Consider the following 24446-nt stretch of genomic DNA (forward strand, 5'->3'; position numbering starts at 1 on the left):
TGTGTGGAGTTTTTTATGGTGAATATGGCAAAACGTCCTGCAGGTCATGTCCTACATATTTCTTTATATTCCTATGGATTGTGGGTAGGATGATAATATGATTCAATATTTGTTTTTATTTCTATTCGTTTTTAGATTTTTATTTGAAAATCAGTTTAGTTTAAGTTTGTTTTCAGACTAGATTTACTCGTTTTTATTTAGTTTCAGTTTGATAAAAACATGTATATTTTGTTTTAGTTTTAGTGTTAGGGACAGAAAGTAGCCTGGGTTGTAGGCCTATAGTTCTTTTTTGGTTGATGTCACTTCTTGCCACTGGGGGCCAGTAATACATATACAGCTACAGGTGGTGTCATTGGAGTCTACCTCCCAGTCCTTCCTGCTATGATACAGGAGGCTTTTCTTGAGACACACAGTATGCATGACCATCCGTGCCCAGTACACAATACACTTGAATGACACACAGGCATACAAGCCGTTACACTTTCCTGTACCTAAATGATCAGCTACATAGGCAGACAGCGCAGCTGTCAAAACTCTGACACACAGTCTATCTCTGCATCCTCCTTACTTGACCTTATAAACATTGGAGCCGTTAAATAATGCGTTGCCAATTAAATAAGTACACGGGGCATGTTTATTTGATGAGAGTGATGCTGTAGACCGCTGAGTGTTTCCGACTGAGTAAAAAGTATTTATCTCAGCTCAGCTCTCCACTGTAAGCACTGACAGAGATATACACTGAGTATACAAAACATTAAGACATAGACTGACCAGGTGAAAGCTATGAACCCTTATTGATGTCACTTGTTAAATCCACTTCAATCAGGTGTAGATGAAGGAGAGGAGACGGGTTAAAGAATGATTGTTAAGCCTTGAGACATGGATTGTGTATGTGTGCCATTCAAAGTGTGAATGGGCAAGACAAAAAAATGTAAGTGCCTTTGAACGAGGTATGGTAGTAGGTGCCAGACGCACCGGTTTCTGTCAAGAACTGCAACGCTGCTGGGTTTTTCAAGCTCAGCAGTTTCCCGTGTGTATCAAGAATGGTCCATCACCCAAAGGACATCCAGCCAACTTGACAACTATGGGAAGCATTGGAGTCAACATGGGCCAGCATCCCTGACGAATGCTTTCGGCACCTTGTAGATTCCATGCCACGACAAATTGAGGTTGTTCTTGTGGCAAAATGCGGGTATTTACAACTCAATATTAGGAAGGTGTTCCTATTGTTTGGTATACTCAGTGTCTATGCAAAGTAAAATTGTATCTCCCTGTTGCAGAATGGGATTGTTCCAAAATGTGATTGTTACTCAACAGGACAGTTAACCCATGCTGCCCTCAATCCAAAACGCTCCCTGCTAATTATCTATAGGCTATATTTCAACTTGTCGTTTTGAAATTATTTTCTAACAAGTTTTATTTTCTAACAACAGTTTGAATTGAGGTGTGTTGCGCCTCCTCATTAGTTCACATAGAAGTAGCCCATTTCACTGTTGCAAACAATTTATGTTAGAGGCTTTACTAAACCATACAAACTTCTCTCTTCGATGAGAGCCTAAGCACCTCCCCAGTGTTTTCCCAGATCAAGTATGCAGATATTTGTGCAGTCTAGCACAAACATTTTCCCCTGGCAACTTTGGACATGTGTGTGTGTGTGTGTTCCAATCAAAAGTAAGTGCCTTTATTTCTGTATATCGTGTGGTCGTTTCTCCTGTAGCCTACCGTATGTATGCAGCATATATTGTTTTATTGTTTTATTCACGTTTTCAAGTGCTTGTGACAAATTATGCATTCTGATTCTTGCATTGATTGGAATGGACACACATTATCTGTGTAAAATACTTTTTTGAAGGTTGTATGTACTGATTATGATGAGCTAATGCTAAACTATTTGCCAGCTATGTGTGGCGCCATGTTTGTTGACATTATACAATGCATTCTGAGTGAAAACGTCTGTCAGACCAAAGATGTTATAACAAAATGAGGTGAGGGATGATTCACTTGATGAGTCACTCATCTCTTGAGTAAGATCATCAAGGACAACAACCCCCCGAGCCACTTCCTTTTCACCCCTCCACCATCCAGAAGGCGAGGTGCATCAAAGCTGGGACAGAGAGACTGAAAAACACTATCTCAAAGCCATCAGACTGCTAAACACAAATCACTAACTCAGAGAAGCTTCTGTCTACAGAAACTCAAATTACTAGCCACTTTTTAATGAATGGATCACTAGTCACTTTACATAATGCCACTTTAATAATGTTAACATCTCTTACATTTTCTCATCTCATATCTGTATACCATCTATTGCACCTTTGCCTATGCCGCTCATCCATATATTTATGTACATATTCTTATTCCATCCCTATAGATTTGTGTGTATTAGGTAGTTGTTGGGGAATTGTTAGATATTACTGCACTGTCAGGAAGCTCACATTAAAACATCTTAAGGATTAGCCCCTTTTTTCAATTCTTGCCTAAAATGACATATCCAAATCGAACTGCCTGTAGCTCAGGCACTGAAGCAAGGATATGCATATTCTTGGTACCATTTGAAAGGAAACACTTTGAACTTTATGGAAATGTGAAAGGAATCTAGTAGAATATAACACACTAGAACTGGTAAAATATCATATATAAAGAAAAAGCTTTCTTTTGTATTTTTTTCGTACCATGTTTGAAATGCAAGAGAAAGGATGTAATGTATTATTCCAGCCCAGGTGTAATTTAGATTTTGGTCACTAGATGGCATCAGTGTATGTGCATAGTTTAGACTGATCCAATGCACCATTGTATTTCTGTTCAAAATGTTGTATCTTGACTGCCCAAATGTGCCTAGTTTGTTTATTAACATTGGCTAACCATATGTATTTGACCAATAACAATTTTATTTTATTTGACTCATCTTGTCTCTTATCCTTGGTTGATCCCAAAAAATAAACATTGCACAAACTACCCTCTGAATGTCTGAACATCCCAAAATAAACGGATCACATTCAGGACACAAGGTTGTAAGGACTGTGTTTGTGCAAAATGTTTCTGTGTTGCCAGCTCAAACGCTGACTGTTGCGTCAATCGAAACTGGACGTTCTAAATAAGCGTTCTATTCACACCGATTTGAGCATACGGTGCAGGGGCTACTGTAGAAAGATCTCGCCTGTGTGTTAGTACATGTTAAAAAGGCTTCTGATATTTGGAATTTCCACTTTGGACATGTCATACTTGACATGTATCAACCGCTACAAAAATATCGATGAATTAGAATCCACTAATAATTCATATTTCCTGTTACTGCAGGATTTTTTTTCCCACCATAGCAAACTGGTTTAAATTAAGATCTTACATCATGCACATTTTCCAGAGCGTTTTTTGAGTTGATCCATGTTGCAGATACAGCACAATAATAAGGAAGCTGGCAAAATTATGTTCACGGTGTATGTACCCCACGTAAACTGTGTAACTACATTGTATCTGCGCAACCAAGGAGGTGCAACATAATTAAATGAACATGTTTTGACGGTAACCCATTGCTTTAGCATACGAATTGGTCAGATTTCCAAGGGGATCCCAACAGAGAAACGTGCACTCCGGTACAGCACACCAGTAAGGTTGAACCTTCCAATCTCCTGTTCCATGTAACCCAGCCCAACACTGCAATACAGCCTGCCTGGTGAATGGTCTGCTCAACAGTCTACAGCCTTAGGCTCTTTTCACATTGACGAGTGTTAAGGAGATTCACAAGATATTCCCGAGTGACATCACTGTAATGTAAACGTCCACATTGCTTACGTCTCGAGCGTGACCTCCGGAGATGAGCCTTCCTCGAGAGCAGTGGCAGTCGGGGTTGTTTAAGATTAGGGAGGACAATTATTTTTTTATGAGCATGGCCTCGTTTCTATTACAGCATATTGGGTGACTGTCTCTTATATTCCATTCACCCAGCTCAATGTAACATTGATAGGTTTAGGATACTACATGATACTAACATTTTCCCTTTAGTCATCATGAGGTTGCTACAACCTAGCCTATGAATTCTAGTTTATGAAGTAGGTGCTCAGGTCGAGAGACAAATTGGAGTAATCAAGGTGGCAGACAGTGACACATTCAACACTGCCTTGAACACTCTTACTTACATCTAGCTCATCTAGTGTGTAATTATTAGTCCAAAGATTTGCAAACAAGAATTTCTATTAAACAGATTCAGGTAGGTTTAGCCCTGTTTGCTTTCATTTAAGAAACGTTTAAGAAACAGAATCAGTGGAATAAATACACCTCTGATCACCCGCACACACAGTTCACTTTCATAGCAGCCACATAAAAACAGCATCATCACTTTGTTAGTTGTAATAATTCCTTCTCGCATCTACGCAGTCTCCTCCCGTCATCTTTTCCCTTCACTTGTGGACTTCAGTACACGACAGCTGTCTGACCAGGTGAAAAAAACCTTTCCAAGCCTAACCTTATCATAACTGCTACTCCGCTACACCCAGCGTACATCGTTGTCACCTTATTAGCTAATGTCAGTCAACATCAGAGCTCTTGTTCACACCAATCATTTGTCTCTCACCTCACAAACATGAATATAAATCAAAGGCTGGATGCTCAGTTAAATGACTTGGGAAAAGCCTTGGGTCCAAGCTATGGTGGTGGGATTACCGTATTAATAATGAGATTTATGGGTTCATGGAAGGATGTATGGGTTCATGGAAATACCATGCACTTATTCACTGATAATATTGCAGGGTGCTGAAATGGTTTCGCTTCAAGACGAAGATCTCATTTTAATGAAGCAAGTACACTTTAATGAATACAAATACTTGGAGTGTGAATAAAATGTTGGAATTCTATGAGTGAAAACAATAGTACCGTAAATATAATCTGGGTGGTGGACCATTCTTTATGCACACGGGAAACAACTGTTGAGCGTGAAAAACCCAGCAGCGTTGCATCTGTTAACACACAAACCTGTGCCCATGGCACCTACTACCATACCCCGTTCAAAAGCACACATCTTTTGTCTTGCCCATTCACCGTCTGAATGGCAAACATACACATTCCATGTCTCAAGATCCTTCTAAAAAAAATATTTCTTTAACCTGTCTCCTCCCTTTCATCTACACAGATTGAAGTGGATTTAACAAGTGACATTAATAAGGGAACATAGCTTTGACCTGGATTCCCCTGCGCTACGTCGTGGAAAGAGCAGGTATTCCTAAAGTTTTGTACACTCAGTGTAAATTGAGCATGTAAAAAAATAGTGGCTCTATAACATCTATCTCTCTCTCTCTCTCTCGCTTCTAATCAATCACTAGCTGAAGCATCACGTCATCGCCACTGAAGCACGGGAACAGTATCCATCACCCAGTCAAGCCTCACTTCCTGCTGCTATTACTGGTTCTTCACCATCAACATGCATACCTCAGAGACAGATAGGCACACTGAACTGGGTTTATTTAGCTCTCTAGAATTCATTCAGAGGGCTACTTACTTACTGCAGCTCAGCTCACGTAGCATTGCAGCACAGCTCTGTCTATCTGTCTCGGTCTGTCTGTCCAGCAGCAGCATCATACCCACGGTAGTGGGCTGAGGTCTGTGTACTATGGGAGCATTGTGTTACTGTGGAAGGATTGGAATGTGTGTGTGTGTGTGGTACTCCTGGCGTATAGTGTGGGTGTGTGTTGTTAGAAAAGCAGAGAGAGCGTTCTCATGTTGTGAGAGCAGGACAGGGAGCTAAACCAATGCATCGTCATGACGCTAAAACAAATCTGCTTTACATTTAGCAAAAGCATGACCATTCCTATAAGAATGTAACAATGTGGTTTCCAAAACCAAACATGCCTGCTTCATAGAAGTAGTCTTTTAGAGCAGAAAACAGACTATTGAAAGCAGTTCTAGCACATAAACACTCAACAAACCTCCATACAGCGGTCAACAAACCCAGCTACAAACACCACTGTGGTTTGCTCATTCACAGTGGTTAAAAAAACCCCAATGAAGTCTGGCCTGGAAACCACGTGTTCACTGCATGCATATAGAGTAAGTGGGCAGTGAACACTGGACAGTTCATCAGCTAAGAGTGTCAGTCAATGACAAGCTGTTAGTCTCACTACGACACAGACACACTCCTTACCTACCATTAAAACAGTAGATACATCCTCCCTACCTACCAGTAAGGTCCGCTGCAGTCCCTTGGTTCTCCTTATGGTCTTGATTAGGCACTGGCCCATCTTTTTGGCGTTCCTAATAGCTTAGCTTAATGACACAGAGAGAGGTGCTGGGATCACTAAGTGCTCTCTCTGTACTCTGCATAGCACCCAGCCCATCAGTACCATCTCCTAATAGGCTCAGACCCAGAGCACAACATAGAATGAGAGAGAGGGCAAAAAGAGAGAGAGAGGGCTGTTGAATAGGAGGCAATTCGTTGGAATTCCGGGTGGTGCGCTGCTCAAATGTGTCCTCCACCATTCTGCATTACATGGAGCAGTTGAAGAGACTTAATGTACTTATTGACCTGAACGAGCCATCAGTCCTATTATCACAGCTCTGACTCCTCTACTATTACATATACTAGGCTCACTGGACAGGAGATGGCTACTGATGGGTAGGGGAAGGGAACTCATCACCATCAGCCAAACAGCTTATCGGTCTATTTCCAAGGAGGACATTTTTCATGACACAAAGCTTAGGCTACTTCCTGGATGAAAATGACTTTGAAGGCCCCCCAAGTGGGGCAGCAGTCTAAAGCACTGCATCAATACAGGCCCGAGTTTTGATCCCAGGCTGTGTCACAACTGGCCTTGACCGGGAGTACCATAGGGTGGCAACCGTGCCACCTAGAGCTTTCAAAATGTTACAGCAACATTTTGCAGGAATACTGAGAATAGAAGAGCTACAGTAGAAATGTCATCATTAACGAATGAAAGAACAAACTGAATAGAAAAACAAAGCACAATGGAGAAGCAGAATTGACAGTGATGCTATCATTCCGGGGCGAACTAACAGTGTGGTTGGTATGTGGGTGTTACCTGTAGAAGGGCGTGGTTGGTAATGTAGAGAAGTCAGGAAAAGGGACCACCTCATAGCCTACAGGTGACCCAGCGTCGAAGACACACTCCAATAACACTACCTACAGTACAGAGGACAGGGACTCAACCTGTTACTGCAATGAGTCTACACATACATACAGAGACAACTGAAAGAGGGCCACATGCATAGAGCAGCCAGCCAGTATGAAGATCAGAATGATGAGATGAAATCGACACGAGCCAGGATGCTGCCTGCTCTGCTTTGAGTTCATTGCTCAGATGGATACTGTAGGCCATGCCTGGGCAATTATTTTCCATGGAGGGCCACTAAAGAGTATATTTTTGCCACTGCGGGCCAGAATCATACTACAGGATTATACATCATGTGTATGACTATGTTGACAGATATATCTACTGCAAATCATGTCCATATATGCTACTTATTTAACTTTTTTTAACATGCACAGAAATAAACCACATCCATGTCCTCCTTTTGGTAGGTACTGTATTTTCATTATTAAACATGCAATGAACAACACGGAGGGAAAAGTACACTGTGCATTCAGCACCACGGACAGAACTCTTGTTAACAGGTATGCACAAAAACACGAGAAAGAGAGAGTTCAATATTACATTTAAAACTACTCACTCAGTGTGAGGAGTGAAGTCTCTGATGGGCATTGACTAGAGCAGAGAAGTCAGGTATGGTTCCTGACGTTGCTATGCGCAGGATTGCTGAGAGGTGAGAGTCAGTAAGATTTCATCTGTGCCTTGACATGTTATATTTCATCACTGAAATGTCTGTTCACTCAGCAAAAAAAGAAAAATCCAAATAATTTCACAGATCTTCATTGTAAAGCGTTTAAACACTGGTTCAATGAACCATAAACAATTAACAACCGTTCCACAGGTGCATGTTCATTAAGACACTAACAGCTTACAGACGGTAGGCAATTAAGGTCACAGTTATGAAAACTTAGGACACTAAAGAGGCCTTTCTACTGACTCTGAAAAACACCAAAAGAAAGATGCCCAGGGTCCCTGCGCATCTGCATGAACATGCCTTAGGCATGCTGCAAGGAGGCATGAGGACTGCAGATGTGGCCAGGGCAATAAATTGCAATGTCCGCACTGTGAGATGCCTAAGCCAACACTACAGGGAGACAGAATGGACAGCTGATCGTCCTCGCAGTGGCAGACCACGTGTAACAACACCTGCACAGCATCGGTACATCCGAACATCACACCTGTGGACAGGTACAGGATGGCAACAACAACTACCTGAGTTACACCAGGAATGCACAATCCCTCCATCAGTGCTCAGACTGTCCGCAATAGGCTGAGAGAGGCTGGACTGAGGGCTTGTAGGCCTGTTGTAAAGCAGGTTCTCACCCGACATCACAGGGACAATGTCGCCTGTGGGCACAAACCCACCGTCGCTGGACCAGACAGGACTGGCAAAAAGTGCTCTTCACTGACGTGTTGCGGTTTTGTCTCACTAAGGGTGACGGTCAGATTCGTGTTTATCGTCGAAGTAATGAGCGTTACACCGAGGCCTGTACTCTGGAGCGGGATCAATTTGGAGGTGGATGGTCCATCATGGTGTGGGGCAGTGTGTCACAGCATCATCGGACTGAGCTTGTTGTCATTGCAGCCAATCTCAACAATGTGCGTTTACAGCTCCTCTGTGATTTCAAAGTCTGGGGTTATGTCTCGTAAGAATATCACCAACTGCGCCGTGTCACATGCATCACTGCTCTCATCCAGGGCCAAGGAGAAATAGGTGAAATCCTTTACCTTGTCTTTCTGTTGTTCCATATTCTCTGCCATGTCCTCAACACCCTGTGTCACTGTTCGTCTTGACAGGATAAACTTTTTCAAACAGATCTTTCTTGTCGGGGCAAAGTTTGCCCAGGCCTGCTGAAGACAATACTATGAACACAGCACTGAGCGAAGCCAGATTTTCTCCCTTGTGTAGAACACCAAGCTCAAAGAGACCATATGAACTCCACTCACACACACACACACACACACACACACACACACACACACACACACACACACACACACACACACACACACACACACACACACACACACACACACACACACACACACACACACACACACACACACACACACACACACACACACACACACACTGATCTCCATTGCAAAACAAAAACAGACAGATTGAATAGAGTGTGCAACAAGATGAACAGAGACAGAGTACTCAGAGCAAAATGTGTAGAAATTGCAGCAAACTTGATTTATAACTGCAACATTTTCTCTATGCCCTATGGATGTGGGTACTGTAACCAGACCGGAGAGCCACTGCTGCCCCTCATAATCAGATCAGATTTTTTTTGTGGCCCCCACAACTGTTTTTCACTGTGTATGTTGCTAGTTATTATTACAGTATAATAACTGTATTATAAGTTGAAAATAGTATAAGTTTTAAACCATACGGTATGTAGAGCAGCAGTAGTAGTAACAACCTGATATGGGGGAAGTGAGAAAAATACTAGGAAATGAATCATACAGTAGCAGAGAGAGTACAAAGTGGTTGTTTAACCCTTTGGCAGATATGAGCACAGGGTTTGAGCATTCTATGGTGGTCACTGCGCCATATGCTCAAACCGGTGTGATTAGAACAATTTACTCAATACGATTGATGCAACGATCAGCGTTCGAGCTGGCCATACTTTATTTTCACAGAAACAATTTGCACAAACACAGTCCTTACAACTTTATGTCCTCAATGTGATCCGTTTATTTTTGGATACAATGTTCAGACATTCACAGAAGTTGGACCAGCTTAACACAATTCTCATCCAAATCGGAAAATGCAGTCTACATTAGTCCAAGTGCTAACTGAGGAAAGAGTGCGATAACACAAGCGGTTATAGTTAGCTAAGTCTCTACTGACAGAAACCATAATATGAATTCGCTAATAACAATTACTATTTACAATTCATCACATTAGCTCACTGAATCGGAGGACCCCTTGCCCACCAACAAAGTCCCAGGTCTCTCTGAAGATGCTGGTGATGGAGGCAGACCAACAGTGGGTGAAATACAGGGAACGGAGGTAGCTGGAAGGCCGCCAGTCATTTCACCCCTCCTGGCCCTGCTGTTGGCTTTGAGGAGTCCCAGTCTGGAGTGCAAACCCCTTGTCATCGCCCGTTGAGGCAGAGTGCTTCAAACTGTTTCTGACAGAGGAGCTGGTGGGAGAAATAGTGGAGGAGACCAATCGCTATGCCTATTAACGTCCCGGAGAAGATAGAGTCAGGAATGAGGGGGAAGCTTGCTAAATGGGTGACAACCACAATCAGCAAAATGTATAACTTCCTGGTAACAGTCCTTCTCATGGAAAGCATTTGGTCGGGTCTTTTTTACCTTTATTAAACTAGGCAAGTCAGTTAAGAACTAATTCTTATTTTCAATGACAGCCTAGGAACAGTGGGTTAACTGCCTGTTCATGGGCAGAAAGACAGATTTGAACCTTGTCAGCTTGGGGGTTTGACTAGCAAACCTCCGGTTACTAGTCCAACACTAACCACTAGGCTACGCTGCCGCCCCTTTGTGCTATACAAGGACCTATTCATTGACAAGTTCCTCATGTTATGGAAGGGTTTGCTGGAGTTCCATCTATACATTCCCTCCAAAAGGCCAGGTTTGTTAGTTCTTTGTTATGTGTCTTGTGAAAACAGGATCTGTCCAGGTCATTATAGTCTAGCCTGTTCAGGATACCACGGTTTACTGCCCCTTCTGGAGGATTTGGGTACCCATATAAAACAGGATAATTGTTTTTCAAAAGTTGCTAATATATGCATATAAAAAATATTATCGAATAGGAAACACTCTAACGCTTCTAAAATTGTTTACATTTTGTCTCTATGTAAAGCAGAAGTGTCAGGGCATGCATTCTCCCAAAGTCTCTCTTGTAATGGAAAAAGTTGGCACCACTTTGACGTCATCGTATACGCACTTACCAAGCAGTTACAAGCCTGGGAAGAGTCTGTATGTGTTCAGCGGGAAGCCTGCTTCCAATGAGGCGTGTAACTGTGAGAATCGCAGCGCTCACGAGACTTTGAGCGTGCCGAAAGGTCTCGGTCACGCCAAAAAACAGTGCAAACAGTGCACCTATTTGCGTGCTCTGCACATTTTCTCTCTTTCCCTCAGGATCGATTAAAAGACGTGTGTGTTTCGCTTCGTCCTCACAATTGCTGTAGACCTTTATAACATGTTAAAGCTTAATTATGAATATAGTTTGACAAGTTTAATCGACATATGATATATATTTTCGACGTTTTGGTGCGCACCCACTTCAATTTTGCATACATTTTTACCAAAATCAGGCTATTTTGTGAACCGAAAGACGCAGACTTGAAAACTGAACGCTAATTTGGTGAGTATAATCCCTTACAGGTCTTCTGATGGAAGAACAGCAAAGGTAAGGGAATATTTATGTGTTAATTTTGGGTTTCTGTCGACTCCAAGATAGAGGAGGCATTATGCTAATGTGGGAGCGCCGACTCCCTATTATAGCCTAGTAAACGCAAAATGTAATGTTATAAATAAAAGTAACACAGCGTTTGCATTTAGAAGAAGTGTATCTTCCTATACATATGTAAAACATGCATATTTAGTCAAAGTTTATGATGTGTATTCCTTGTTAGCTGACGTTATCTGCCGGAGCTATTTAATTTCTCCGGACATTTTAGTATCATTTTTTGAATGATGCATCATTGTAAACAGAGATTTATGGATATATATAGCATATTATTGAAAAAAAAAAATGAATGTACTGTGTAACATGTTATATCACTGTCATCTGATGAAGATTTCAAAAGGTTAGTGAAATGATTTTTCTTTTAATCCTGCATTTGTTGATTGCATATTTTTTCCTACTTGGCTATGCTAATGAGCTATGTCTGCGGTGGTGGTTTGACATAAATATGTGCTATGTTTTCGCCGTAAAACATTTTAGAAATCTGACTTGCTGGCTAGATAAACAACTTGTTTATCTTTCATTTGAGCTATTTTACTTGTTAATGTGTGGAGGTTAAATATTTTTAGGAATATTTTTGCGCATTGTGCGTTATGGTAATGAGCTTGAGCTGTAGTCACGCTACCCGCACAGGAATATAACTCCCTAACAAGCTAGTCTACACAGGGTCCACCACTGACATCTAACATTATGAGGGGCTTGGTGATGAGCTTACTGGCTCCTCGTTTCGTGAAGGGACACAGTTTGTATGTGGAAAATTGGTACAGCAGTCCCACACTTTTCCAGCAACTGCTCTCCAACAGCACAGGGGCCTGTGGCACAGTCTAGCCGGAAAAGGAATGGGATGCTAGAATTTGGAAGCAAGAAGATACAGAGAGGGGAGGTGGAGTTCAAGGAGAACGGTCAACAGCTGGCAGTAAAGTGGCATGACAAACTAGATGTCCATATCCTCTCCACTGTCCATACAGTAACCATGTTGGTCACATGGAAGGTGAACCACCTGACAAGAGAGAGAAAGATCAAACCGGACTTTGTGCTTGACTATAAACTCCAAATGGGGGCAGTGAATAAGGTGGACATGATAAACAGTTTTGTGGAATGCGCCCACACAACTGGTATAAGATTTTTTTCCCCATATGATCGACACTGCTGTTCTCAATGGCCACATAGTTCACCACTGCCAGCTAATAGGGGCGGCATTGTAGCCTAAATCTGTCATTCTGCCCCTGAACAGGCAGTTAACCCACTGTTCCTAGGCTGTCATTGAAAATAAGAATTTGTTCTTAACTGACTTGCCTAGTAAAATAAAAAATAAATAGGTGAGATGATTACTGAACAATATTTTTTTTGAATTGGACATACAGTTCACATAGAGTATCATTATGCATTTATATTGACAATATCTTACCCACCTAAACCACTCCCTCATCATCCTTACCACTCCCTCATCCTCCCCTCTCCCCCATAGGTGAGGTGATTACTTACCAAAAGTACCGAGAGAAGCTCATGAGAGAGCTGCTGGAGGAGCATCACACCCCTCGGCGTCCATCCACTGGGGGCAGTCCTGCTGCAGACAATCCCCTACATCTCAATGCATCTCAACAGCATTTTCCCTCAGAAGTCCCTCAAACTGCTGCTCAAAGCAATCACACATGGAGGCACTGCAAAGTCTGCCTGTCCAGCACCAGGAAGTAGAGGAGGTTGACAAAGTACAGGTGTTTAGCTTATGACACACCCTTGTGTGTTTCGCCATGCTTTGGGGAGTACCAAATGCTCAAGCACTATTGAGCACATCTGCAGCAATTACTGACTGACAGACTTGACAAGTGACCTGCCATGATGCATTAAGCGGTGGGAATTTAGTTTTTGTTGTTTAATCATTACATATTAAAATATGGGTTATGCATATTTATAAGTTGTCAGTCTTTTCTTGCTGTTTTCTTTTCTCTTGTAAAACGTGTTTTTGTTGCTCAACCACTATTACTAATTCAATAAAATAGACAACCACATATAGGCATGTCTTTTCTTGCTGTTTGTTCCTTCAGTAAAACTGTAAAGGAGTGTACAATACATTATGCTCCATAAATAGATACATACCGTGTGCTACAGTAGAAACGGCAACACGATATACAGAAACTAATATCATAATGTAATAAGGCGATTACTTTGATAGGAACGCACACAAGTCCATTAGCAAAGTCATTATTAGCAAGGAAAACAACAATGAAGGCAATGTGGGCACCAGCCGGAAAATATGCCAGGGGGGAAATCTTCGGCCAGGTTCTGTTCTGACTGGAGATGCGCAAATGTCTGCTTACTTGACCTGGGGAAACACTGGGGGAGTGCTTGGGCTCTCATCAAAGAGAGACATTTGTCTGGCTCATCTAGCTAATCCTCGCCTTACATTAGCATAGCATGCCTCAAATATAAATCAAATCAAATGTTATTTGTCACATACACATGGTTAGCAGATGTAAATGCGAGTGTAGCGAAATGCTTGTGCTTCTAGTTCCGACAATGCAGTAATAACCAACGACTAATCTAACCAAACAATTCCACAACAACTCCCTTATACACACAAGTTTAAAGGGATAAAGAATATGTACATAAAGATATATGAATGAGTGACGGTACAGAACGGCATCGGCATTATGCAGTAGATGGTATCGAGTACAGTATATACATATGAGATGAGTAATGTAGGGTATGTAAACATTATATGAAGTGGCATTGTTTAAAGTGGCTAGTGATACATTTTCTACATCACTTTTCCATTATTAAAGTGGCTGGAGTTGAGTCAGTTTGCTGCCAGCAGCCACTCAATGTTAGTGGTGGCTGTTTAACAGTCTGATGGCCTTGAGATAAAAGCTGTTTTTCAGTCTCTCGGTCCCAGATTTGATGCACCTGTACTGACCTCGCCTTCTGGATGATAGCGGGGTGAACAGGCAGTGGCTCGGGTGGTTGTTGTCCTTGATGATCTTTATGGCCTTCCTGTGACATCTGGTGGTGTAGGTGTGCTGGAGGGCAGGTAGGTTGCCCCCGGTGATGCGTTGTGCAGACCCCACTACCCTCTGGAGAGCCTTACGGTTGTGGGCGGAGCAGTTGCCGTACCAGGCGGTGATACAGCCCGACAGGATGCTCTCGATTGTGCATCTGTAAATATTTGTGAGTGCTTTTGCTGACAAGCCAAATTTCTTCAGCCTCCTGGCTTTTTCTTTGCAACTATGCCTATGTGATTGTCCTCCACGGTGAAATGGGCTACTTTTATGTGAATTAATGAGATGGAATATTGAAACATAGGAGTCAGAGTGCCTTAGTTTGAGTGCGTTTTGTTTTTGGAACAGTGAGAGCATTGACATGCATTGACATGCATAAAAAAATGTACGCTGCCTGGGTGGACCGTTAAAATGTACACTACCGTTTAAAAGTTCGGGGCCACTTAGACCAACGTCAACAGTGAAGAGGCGACTCCGGGATGCTGGTCATATAGGCAGAGTTGCAAAGAAAAAGCCATATCTCAGACTGGCTAATAAAAATAAAAGATTAAGATTGGCAAAAGAACACAGACACTGGACAGAGGAACTCTACCAAGAAGGCCAGCATCCCGGAGTCGCCTCTTCACTGTTGACATTGAGACTGGTGTTTTGCGGGTACTATTTAATGAAGCTGCCAGTTGAGAACTTGTCTGTTTCTCAAACTAGACACTCTAATGTACTTGTCCTCTTGCACAGTTGTGCACCAGGGCCTCCCACACCTCTTTCTATTCTGGTTAGAGACAGTTTGTGCGGCTCTGTTAAGGGAGTGGAACACAGTGTTGTATGAGATTTTTATTTTCTTGGCAATTTCTGGCATAGAATCGTTTCTCTGAACAAGAATAGACTGACAAGTTTCAGAAGAAAGTGCTTTGTTTCTGGCCATTTTGAACCTGTAATCAAACCCACAAATGCTGATGCTCCAGATACTCAACTAGTCTAAAGAAGGCCAGCTTTTATGCTTCTCTAATCAGCACAACAGTTTTCATCTGTGCTAACATAATTTCAAACGGTTTTCTAATCAATTAGCTTTTAAAAATTATAAACTTGGAATAGCTAACACAACATGCCATTGGAACACAGGAGTGATGATTGCTGATAATGGGCCTTTGTAAGCCTATGTAGACATTCCAGAAAGAATCGGACGTTTCCAGCTACAACAGTCATTTGCAACATTAACAATGTCTACACTGTATTTCTGATCAATTTGATGTTATTTTAATGGACAAAAAAAAAGATTTTCTTTCAAAAATGAGGACATTTCTAAGTGACCCCAAACTTTTGAATGGTAGTGTATTTGGAACTCACGTGTGAAAACTTTAATTGAATATATCCACATTCACAGTCACACTGAAATTCAGTACAATATGAATGGCCATGGCCCTAAGACTGATTGGACTGTACCAGAGTAAGTGACCCTCTGCAATGCCACCCTTAACCTTGTAAATTTGCCCATTTGTAAGTTAATATTTCTCTGTATCCTTTTCTCAAAAGTCACTAGAAATTAGCATTTAAGATTTGGGGGTATGTCCCCTGACCCCCATAGCAAAATATGTGTCAGAGTGATGACAGAGTTGTTCCTATGCTTCTCTGTGTGTGTGTTGTGTTGGCCAGTACATGAGGTACATTTGGGTCCAGAGCACTGCAGTACCAGAGTCCTGGAGAGAAACAAGATGGCTGGTCCATCTGTTAGGGCCTACAGAGCCAAGCAGACCACTGTGATGATATTGTGACACACAAACACACCAGCTACGGCCCCACCAAAATAACCACACAGAGAGACACACAGACCACAGACTGAACAAAACACTAGTCACAATTAATCTTTAAAAATAGTCAAAGGCATCATTGAATAGTTTACTTGATAAAAACACTGACAGTATGTTTACTGAATTAGCTTTATGGCTAAAATCTAGTACAGAACTTCAATGTTTAGTGTCTATGTCAATAGTTTAATGAATATAGCCAGAATTCAAAAGGCCAGGTGGAGCTATTATTATATTTCCTTTACCTATCCAACCTTGACCGAGCTACTACATGTGCCAAGGTGCTAGTGGTCGATATGGGATTCAGCAAAGTATTTCACTTGCATAGAAGTATTGTCCACACAGCTGCAGTGTCGGGAATGACCCACTAGGTGGGAGAAGGCATCCATTATTGACAATGAACCTCACAGAACACCACAGTCTCAGAAAGAAAGGTGCTATCTAGAACCTAAATAGCTCTGGATAAGAGCGTCTGCTAAATGACTTAAATGTAAATGTAAATGTAGATTCTCTGGCCGTCCCCATAGGAGAACCCTTTGAAGAACCCTTTTTGGTTCCAGCTACATAGAAACCGAAAGGGTTCTACCTGGAATCTAAAAGGGTTTGGCTTGAAGACTAAATGTTTCCAGAGAGACCATAGTCAACAGAGTATGTAAACACAATACAGTCTATGGTAAACACACAAACAAGTGAATACATATACGCTACTGCTTGTTTCTATCTCTGGTTCTTACCGTGGCTGTCTACTATGTGTAATACCTGCCCAGCTTACCAAAACTGGATTTTTGATAGTTCCCATAACATTCGTTAGGTCAAGGCAAATGTTCTCTTTACACAAAAACTGTCCAGTCATGCTTGCGATTATATCATCTTTGTATAAAACATTCACCTGATGTTGCAAGAACGTTCCTAGAACATATTTAATGTGTTTTTCAAAGGTTCCCAGAATATTTCATTAGGTTGTGGGAACGGTCTGTTGGGAACATTGTGGGTATATCACAAAATGTTAAATACGGTTGTAACATGGCTACAGGTTCATCTGCCTCACCTAAAGCCCGTTCTTGTGGGAAGCTGCTATAGACCACCAAGTGCTAACAGTCCGTATCTGGATAACGTGTGAAATGCTTGATAATGTATGTGATATCAACATAGAGGTTTATTTTCTGGGTGATCTTAAATATTGACTGGCTTTCATCAAGCTGCCCACTCAAGAAAAAGCATAAAACTGTTGCCAGTGCCTGCAACCTGGTTCAGGTTATCAATCACCCTACCAGGGTACTTACAAACAGCACATGAATGATATCATCAACATGTATTTTTTAATTTAACCTTAACCTTAACTAGGCAAGTCATTTAAGAACAAATTCTCATTTACAATCACAGCTTAAAGGCCCCTTTATTGGCTCAAATAGCCGACCAATCAGGCTCAGAACAGGGCAGAACGGCTAATCCTTAAATGTGCATATGCCTGCAAATTGCTTATGGCTCAAAGTGGAGGAGAGATTGACTTCAACACAACTTGTTTTTATAAGAAATGTTGCCATGCTGAATGCACGATGTATCTGTTTAAACAACTAGCACACGGCTATGACACCCATGTATACCCCACAAGACATGCCACTAGCGGTCTCTTCATAACTGATGCAAGCAGTTGAATCAGATTTTTTTTTAAACAGATAAAAATACACCTTATGGATAAGCGGGGACTGTAAAGAGACACACACAGGCACAGACACACGCTTACACATACACACGATAATACACCCACTCTACACACACTTACAAATGGATTTTGCAATGTAGATATGTGTTAGTAGAGTAGTGGCCTGAGTGAACACATTTAATGTTTTGTGAAAAGTGTTATGAAATGTTATGTCATGTGATATTTTTAAGTGTATATAACTTCCTTAAATGTTACTTCTTATGGCTGCAGGGGCAGTATTGAGTAGCTTGGATGAAAACGTGCCCAGAGGTGCCCAGAGTAAACGGCCTGCTCATCAGTCCCAGTTGCTACTATATGCATATTATTATTAGTATTGGATAGAAAACACTCTGAAGTTTCTAAAACTGTTTGAATGATGTCTGTGAGTATAACAGAACTCATATGGCAGGCAAAACCCTGAGAAGAAATCCAAACAGGAAGTGAGAAATCTGAGGTTGGTCGATTTTCAACCCCGCCCCAGCCCCTTTCGACCCAGCCCCCAAATACTTTTTGAAGTTTTTATCCGACACTATGCTCGACCTGCACAAGCTTTTGGATTTATATACCTAAACTCTAACAAATCAAGCATTTATTGTGGAACTAGGATTCCTGGGAGTGCATTCTGATGAAGATCATCAAAGGTAAGGGAATATTTATACTGTTATTTCTGATTTCTGTTGACTCCAACATGGCGAATAAAAAATGTAAAAATCTGAGCGCCGTCTCAGATTATTGCATGGTTTGCTTTTTCCGTAAAGTTTTTTTGAAATCTGACACAGTGGTTGCATTAAGGAGAGGTATATCTATAATTCCCATGTGTATAACTTGTGGTGGGATTAACAACAAGATTACCTTTAAAACGGTATAAGATGTTTGAGTAATTTTAATTATGAGATTTCTGTTGTTTTGAATTTGACGCCCTGCACTTTCACTGGCTGTTGTCATATCGATCCCGTTAACGGGATTGCAGCCATAATAAATTGTTTAAATAACTGCCTTGGCAGCAGCTAATGGGGATCTTTAATAAATACAAATACCAATACAAAACATTTTTCAGTTGTACGGATGATTCCACAATGTTTCGTTTGGGGTGTAAAAAAACATTCACCTGATGTTACAAGAACATTCCCAGAACACATTTTGGTGGTTCTTTAACAGCTCCCAGAACGTTTCTTTAGGATATGTCAACATTGTTGGGATATGACAAGAGATAGGTTCCCACAACACTACAACTGTCCAGTAGTGCTGACATTCAGATAATGTTTGTATCAGGTTGCACAAAACATTCCTTTGATGTTGCAAGAATGTTGACGGAACAGCCTTACTGAGTTTTTTAAAATGTTCCCATATCATGTCATTTGGTTGTGGGAACAGTGTGGGTATATTACAAGAGAGAGGTTCACGAAACACAAAATATGCTCAGTTGTGGTGATCTTCATAAAATGTTTAAGTTATGTTGCACAGGACATTCCTATAATGCTGTAAGAATGTTGACATAACACCTGGTCCAGGTTCTTTAAAGGTTAAGGTTAATTAAGTTATGGGAGTTGTCTGGGATGTTGCAAGGATATTATTGTGACATTCACATCATTGCACAGAACATTCCCACAATGTTGCACAATTTCCAAAAAAAAGTCAGTTGTTCATAGCATATTTGATTGATGGTCACGGAATATACATTTTACATTGTCTTGGAGGTCCTCAGAACATTGCAAGAACATAGGGTTTACCAAAATATTACGACAACATCCTCAGCATGCACATTTGTAGCTCCTTAAAGCATAAGCAAGGCAGGTTGGAATACATCCCTATTATGTTTCTCTCCAGATTTAATGGCAATTCGCATTCATAGGACATTTGAACAGCATTTAATCACACAAGCACAACCAATTTTTTTTGTTACACATATGTTGACAATCTGCACATGATTTCATTTTAATTTTGTCATCTTCATGTTTTTTCTGCATGATAAAATCAATTTGTGAACTACTACTCCCCCATTTTTGGGTGGTCTGGTAAAAGGCCAGGGGAAAGGCAGCCTTGCTGTGTGCACTACCATTCAAAAGTTTGGGGTCACTTAGAAATGTCCTTGTTTTTTAAAGAAAAGCTATTTATTTTTCCATTAAAATAACATCAAATTGATCAGAAATACAGTGTAGACATTGTTAATGTTGTAAATTACTATTGTACCGGGATATTTTTTCTGGAATGTCTACATAGGCCCAGAGGACCATGAAATAATGTGCAGTTTGTCAACAAATGAATAAATAATGGTAAAACTTGTGTTTGTATGATTAAAATGCCATGTGTATCTTTCACACCTTGTAGTGGGACTTCAATACAGTCTACAATACAGTTTCCTCCGACACATTGGTGCGGCTGGCTTCCGGGTTGGATGCGCGCTGTGTTAAGAAGCAGTGCGGCTTGGTTGGGTTGTGTATCAGAGGATGCATGACTTTCAACCTTCGTCTCTCCCAAGCCTGTACGGAAGTTGTAGTGATGAGACAAGATAGTAGCCACTAAAACAATTGGATACCACGAAATTGGGGAGAGAAAGGGGTAAAATTCAACACAAAAAAGAGAATATTTGTATTAAAACATAAAACAATATATTGTTGTCAAAACCATTATCTGATAAAACCTTAACTATAATCTTAGCTAATGTTCTGGGAACGTTCCCGGTTTGCTGGGGGGAGTCTATGCAAACATTGAGAAGTGTTTAAACAGTCATGGAAGAATTTCTCATTCCTCTTATGCTTTGTGTGTTGATGCAAGCACTGCAGGGGGATTCCATTATGATATTGTGTATGAGTGTGTGCTAAGAGTGTGGGATAAGGTACAGTGTGTGTAAATAGGAAAGTGGAGACCAGATAAAGAGAAAGAAGAAGAGGACGGAGGGGGAGCAGGGTCATACAGTACATCAACAAAGGCTACGTTTCACTTTCATGTTGCATGCAATAATGTATTGCATGTTTCTCTGTGTTAACATTTCACACATGTACAGTACATAGCTGTGTCCTACCTTCGTAGGGGAGATGTGTGCATGGGAGACGTATCCGTGAACGTCCTCTATTCGGGACAGTTTCTTCTCTGCTACCTGGGCCAGCTCTGGCAGTCCCTCTCCCCTGCCATCTGTGCCCTCTCTCTCTCCCCTGTTGTGGTGGTGCCTGTCCAGGGTTCCATGGTGGCTGCGGAGGGTCCCGTGGTGGCTACCCGGCAGCTCCCTCTCACTGCCCTCCAAGCCAGGGTAGGGCTGCTGAGGACAGGCCTGGGACTGACCTTGGTCCTGCTGGGGGGTTGAACTATCTTCATCCTGAATCCTGTACTTCTGCAGAGAAGAGGGCAAGAGATGGGATAGTGAGAGGAAAGGAAGAGATAAAAAGGGAGTGAGAGGCAAAGATAAAATAGAGAAGTGAAGGGGAAAGAGGGGAGAGGGACAGGTTTCTGTTAGTTTTCAGGTCACAGTGGAAGAGGAATAAGCACTTCTAAATGGGCTTAATGTCACTCAGCTAGAACTGTATGAAGATCAAACAGACTTTGTTCCATCACGCTGAGCATACACGCTGTGTGAGGTGTCTGTGTGTGTGTGTGTGTGTGTGTGTGTGTGTGTGTGTGTGTGTGTGTGTGTGTGTGTGTGTGTGTGTGTGTGTGTGTGTGTGTGTGTGTGTGTGTGTGTGTGTGTGTGTGTGTGTGTGTGTGTGTGTGTGTGTGTGTGTGTGTGTGTGTGTGTGTGTGTGTTTTTTTTATCTGTAGGGCAGCCCAGGTGTAGGACCAGTGTGGCGCTAATAGCTTTAGGAGTGTTTCCCATTGTTCCATGATGATATAGCCATAACAAATAATAATAAAATAATGTTGCTGAGAAAATACACAGCATGATCACATCTAAAACCCTTCCCTTTCACTTTCACAGCACATAGCCACCCAATCAACCAACACAGCACCGCTACAGGACTTTGTCAATCTGGGCCGCTACCAGACAGGTAGTGGGATTTATTCAGACCATGGAAAAAACACCAGTTAATTGGACTCTCTGGGCAATCAGTGACCAGTGATTGGCCAATGAATTAACTACCAGGGAGAAATGGAAATCAGCAGTATTGCGATTTTTAACCCTTTACACTCTTGAGAATTGGCATATGTGAACAGGGTCAAATTGAAATGCTTCAAACAGAAGAAATATGAGAAGCATATGCATAACCATGGTGGCAATTGAAAGGGAGCACTTTGGAGATTATGGGGAAATTATCAGAACAAAAGGTGAGGACGCAACAGTTCATCATCCAAATCATCCAAACATTATTTTCGCAGCATTTGTCAATAAGGGGTCTAACTGGTGTCTCCAGGTGGTCACACATCTCTCCAAAGTATGCACAGTTACTAAATATTTTCAATGCACTTTTAGGACTCAAGAACTATAAGGTGCTTGATTTTAGCAAGCACATTCCAGGAACAATAACAAAATCAGCAATTCATGACACACGCACATGCTAGGGATGGGCACGGTTATTCTAATATTTGAATATCTGAACGGACGTTAGTATACGAATACTTAAGATAGTATTCATTTGAGAAATGTTTTATTTTACAATGAAAAGGCTTTGTCTCAATTAAATACAATTATCAACAGTAACAGTCAACAGTTTGGACACCTACTCATTCATTCAAGGGTTTTTCTTTATTTTTACTATTTTCTACATTGTAGATTAATAGCGAAAACATTAAAACTATGAAATAACACATGGAATCATGTAGTAACCAATTATTTATTTTTATCAAAACATATTTGATATTTGATGTTCTTCAACCCTTTGCAAACTCTTGGCATGGCAAGATGGACTACAATTACGGAATTAAGTTAACTAAATGAAAAGGAGTAGGCTACAACGAGCAACCGACAGGTAGGCTGTTGTTTAATCTGAATGGAGTTGTTGTAGACAAGGATGGGGAGCGCAGCAAAATACCCTCAGCTAGTCTTGGTAACTGGCTATCTTAACTAGCATGTTTAAATAGATTTGATGCAGTAAAGATAGGCACTGTCAGATGGGATGATATACTATATACACACAAAAGTATTGTATGTTAACCCTCCTTCAAATTAGTGGATTTGGCTATTTGAGCCACATATAAAATTGAGCCTAAAGCCATACAATCTCGATAGACAAACATTGTCAGTAGAATGGCCTTACTGAAGAGCTCAGTGTCTTTCAACGTGGCACCGTCATAGAATGGCAACAAGTAGAATTTCCAACAAGTCAGTTCGTCACACAGAACGAGACTGTTGAGTGCTGAAGTGCATAGAGCGTGAAAATGATATTTTCTTCATTTGCAAAACTCACTACCGAGTTCCAAACTGACTCTGGAAGCAACGTCAGCACAAGAACTGTTCGCTGGAAGCTTCATGAAATGGGTATCCATGGCCGAGCAGCCGCACACAAGCCTAAAATCACCATGCTAAATGCCAAGTGTCGGCTGGAGTGGTGTAAAGCTCACCGCCATTGGACTCTGGAGCGGTGGAAACAGTGGAAGCAGTGGAAAGGCCCCTTAGTTCCAAGTGAAGGGAAATCTTAATGCTACAACATACAATGACATTCTAGACGATTCTCTGCTTCCAACTTGTAGTAACAGTTTGGGGAAGGCTCGTTCCTGTTTCAGCATGACAATGCCAGTGTGCACAAAGTGGGGTCAATAGAGAAATGGTTTATCAAGATTTTTGTTGAATAACTTGACTGGCTTGAACAGAGCCCTGACCTCAACCCCGTTGAACACCTTTGGGATGAATTGGAATGCCGACTGCAATCCATCAGTTCCCAACCTCACCAGTGCTCTGGTGGCTGAATGAAAGCAAATCCACACAGCAATGTTCCAACATCTAGTGGAAAGTCTTCCCAGAAGAGTGGAGCCTGTTATAGCAAAAAAACGGGGGACCAACTCGAAATGAATGCCCATGATTTTTGAATGAGATGTTCGATAAGCAGGTGTACACATACTTTTGGTCATGTAGTGGAGATAACCTGTTGCATTTACAAGTTTGTAGCGGAAGTCAGTGGCTACTTTTTCTCTCTCTCCCTCCAGTGTCACACACACCACTGCCCCCTGCCCATCCCCCACCATTCTGGAGCGCACACCGTCTCTCTCGAGTTGCGCAGGCTGCGCTTCAAACAAGTGTCCAAGTGTAAACAAAGTTACAAAAAACACGCTATCAACTATCCGGATATCCCAAAACATCTTAGGAAATGATTTAAAATAGTGAAATGATTTAAAATGCCCTAACATACACACTCAAACACACTCTTAATGCAGTCCGTTTACGGCTGCGGTGTCAACTCAGCTGCCAGCCTCAGGAAGTATGTGCCATCCCATCCCTCTCCTCTAGCCATACAGCAATTTATCCACTCTGTCTGACCTTTA

The 24446-nt window shown here is 41.5% G+C and overlaps 1 protein-coding gene across 1 annotated transcript in view; it reads right to left on the reverse strand.

The window, feature by feature from the left end:
• LOC124037986 (discs large homolog 1-like protein) overlaps window positions 1-24446 on the reverse strand; it is a 214644-nt gene that overhangs the window by 175944 nt on the left and 14254 nt on the right. The window contains exon 2 of the mRNA XM_046353313.1: window positions 21061-21366. Within this exon, the coding sequence (XP_046209269.1) occupies window positions 21061-21366 (306 nt within the window). The remainder of the gene's footprint in view (window positions 1-21060; window positions 21367-24446) is intronic.

The sequence above is a fragment of the Oncorhynchus gorbuscha genome, linkage group LG06, assembly GCF_021184085.1.
Source record: "Oncorhynchus gorbuscha isolate QuinsamMale2020 ecotype Even-year linkage group LG06, OgorEven_v1.0, whole genome shotgun sequence".
Taxonomy (NCBI): domain Eukaryota; kingdom Metazoa; phylum Chordata; class Actinopteri; order Salmoniformes; family Salmonidae; genus Oncorhynchus; species Oncorhynchus gorbuscha.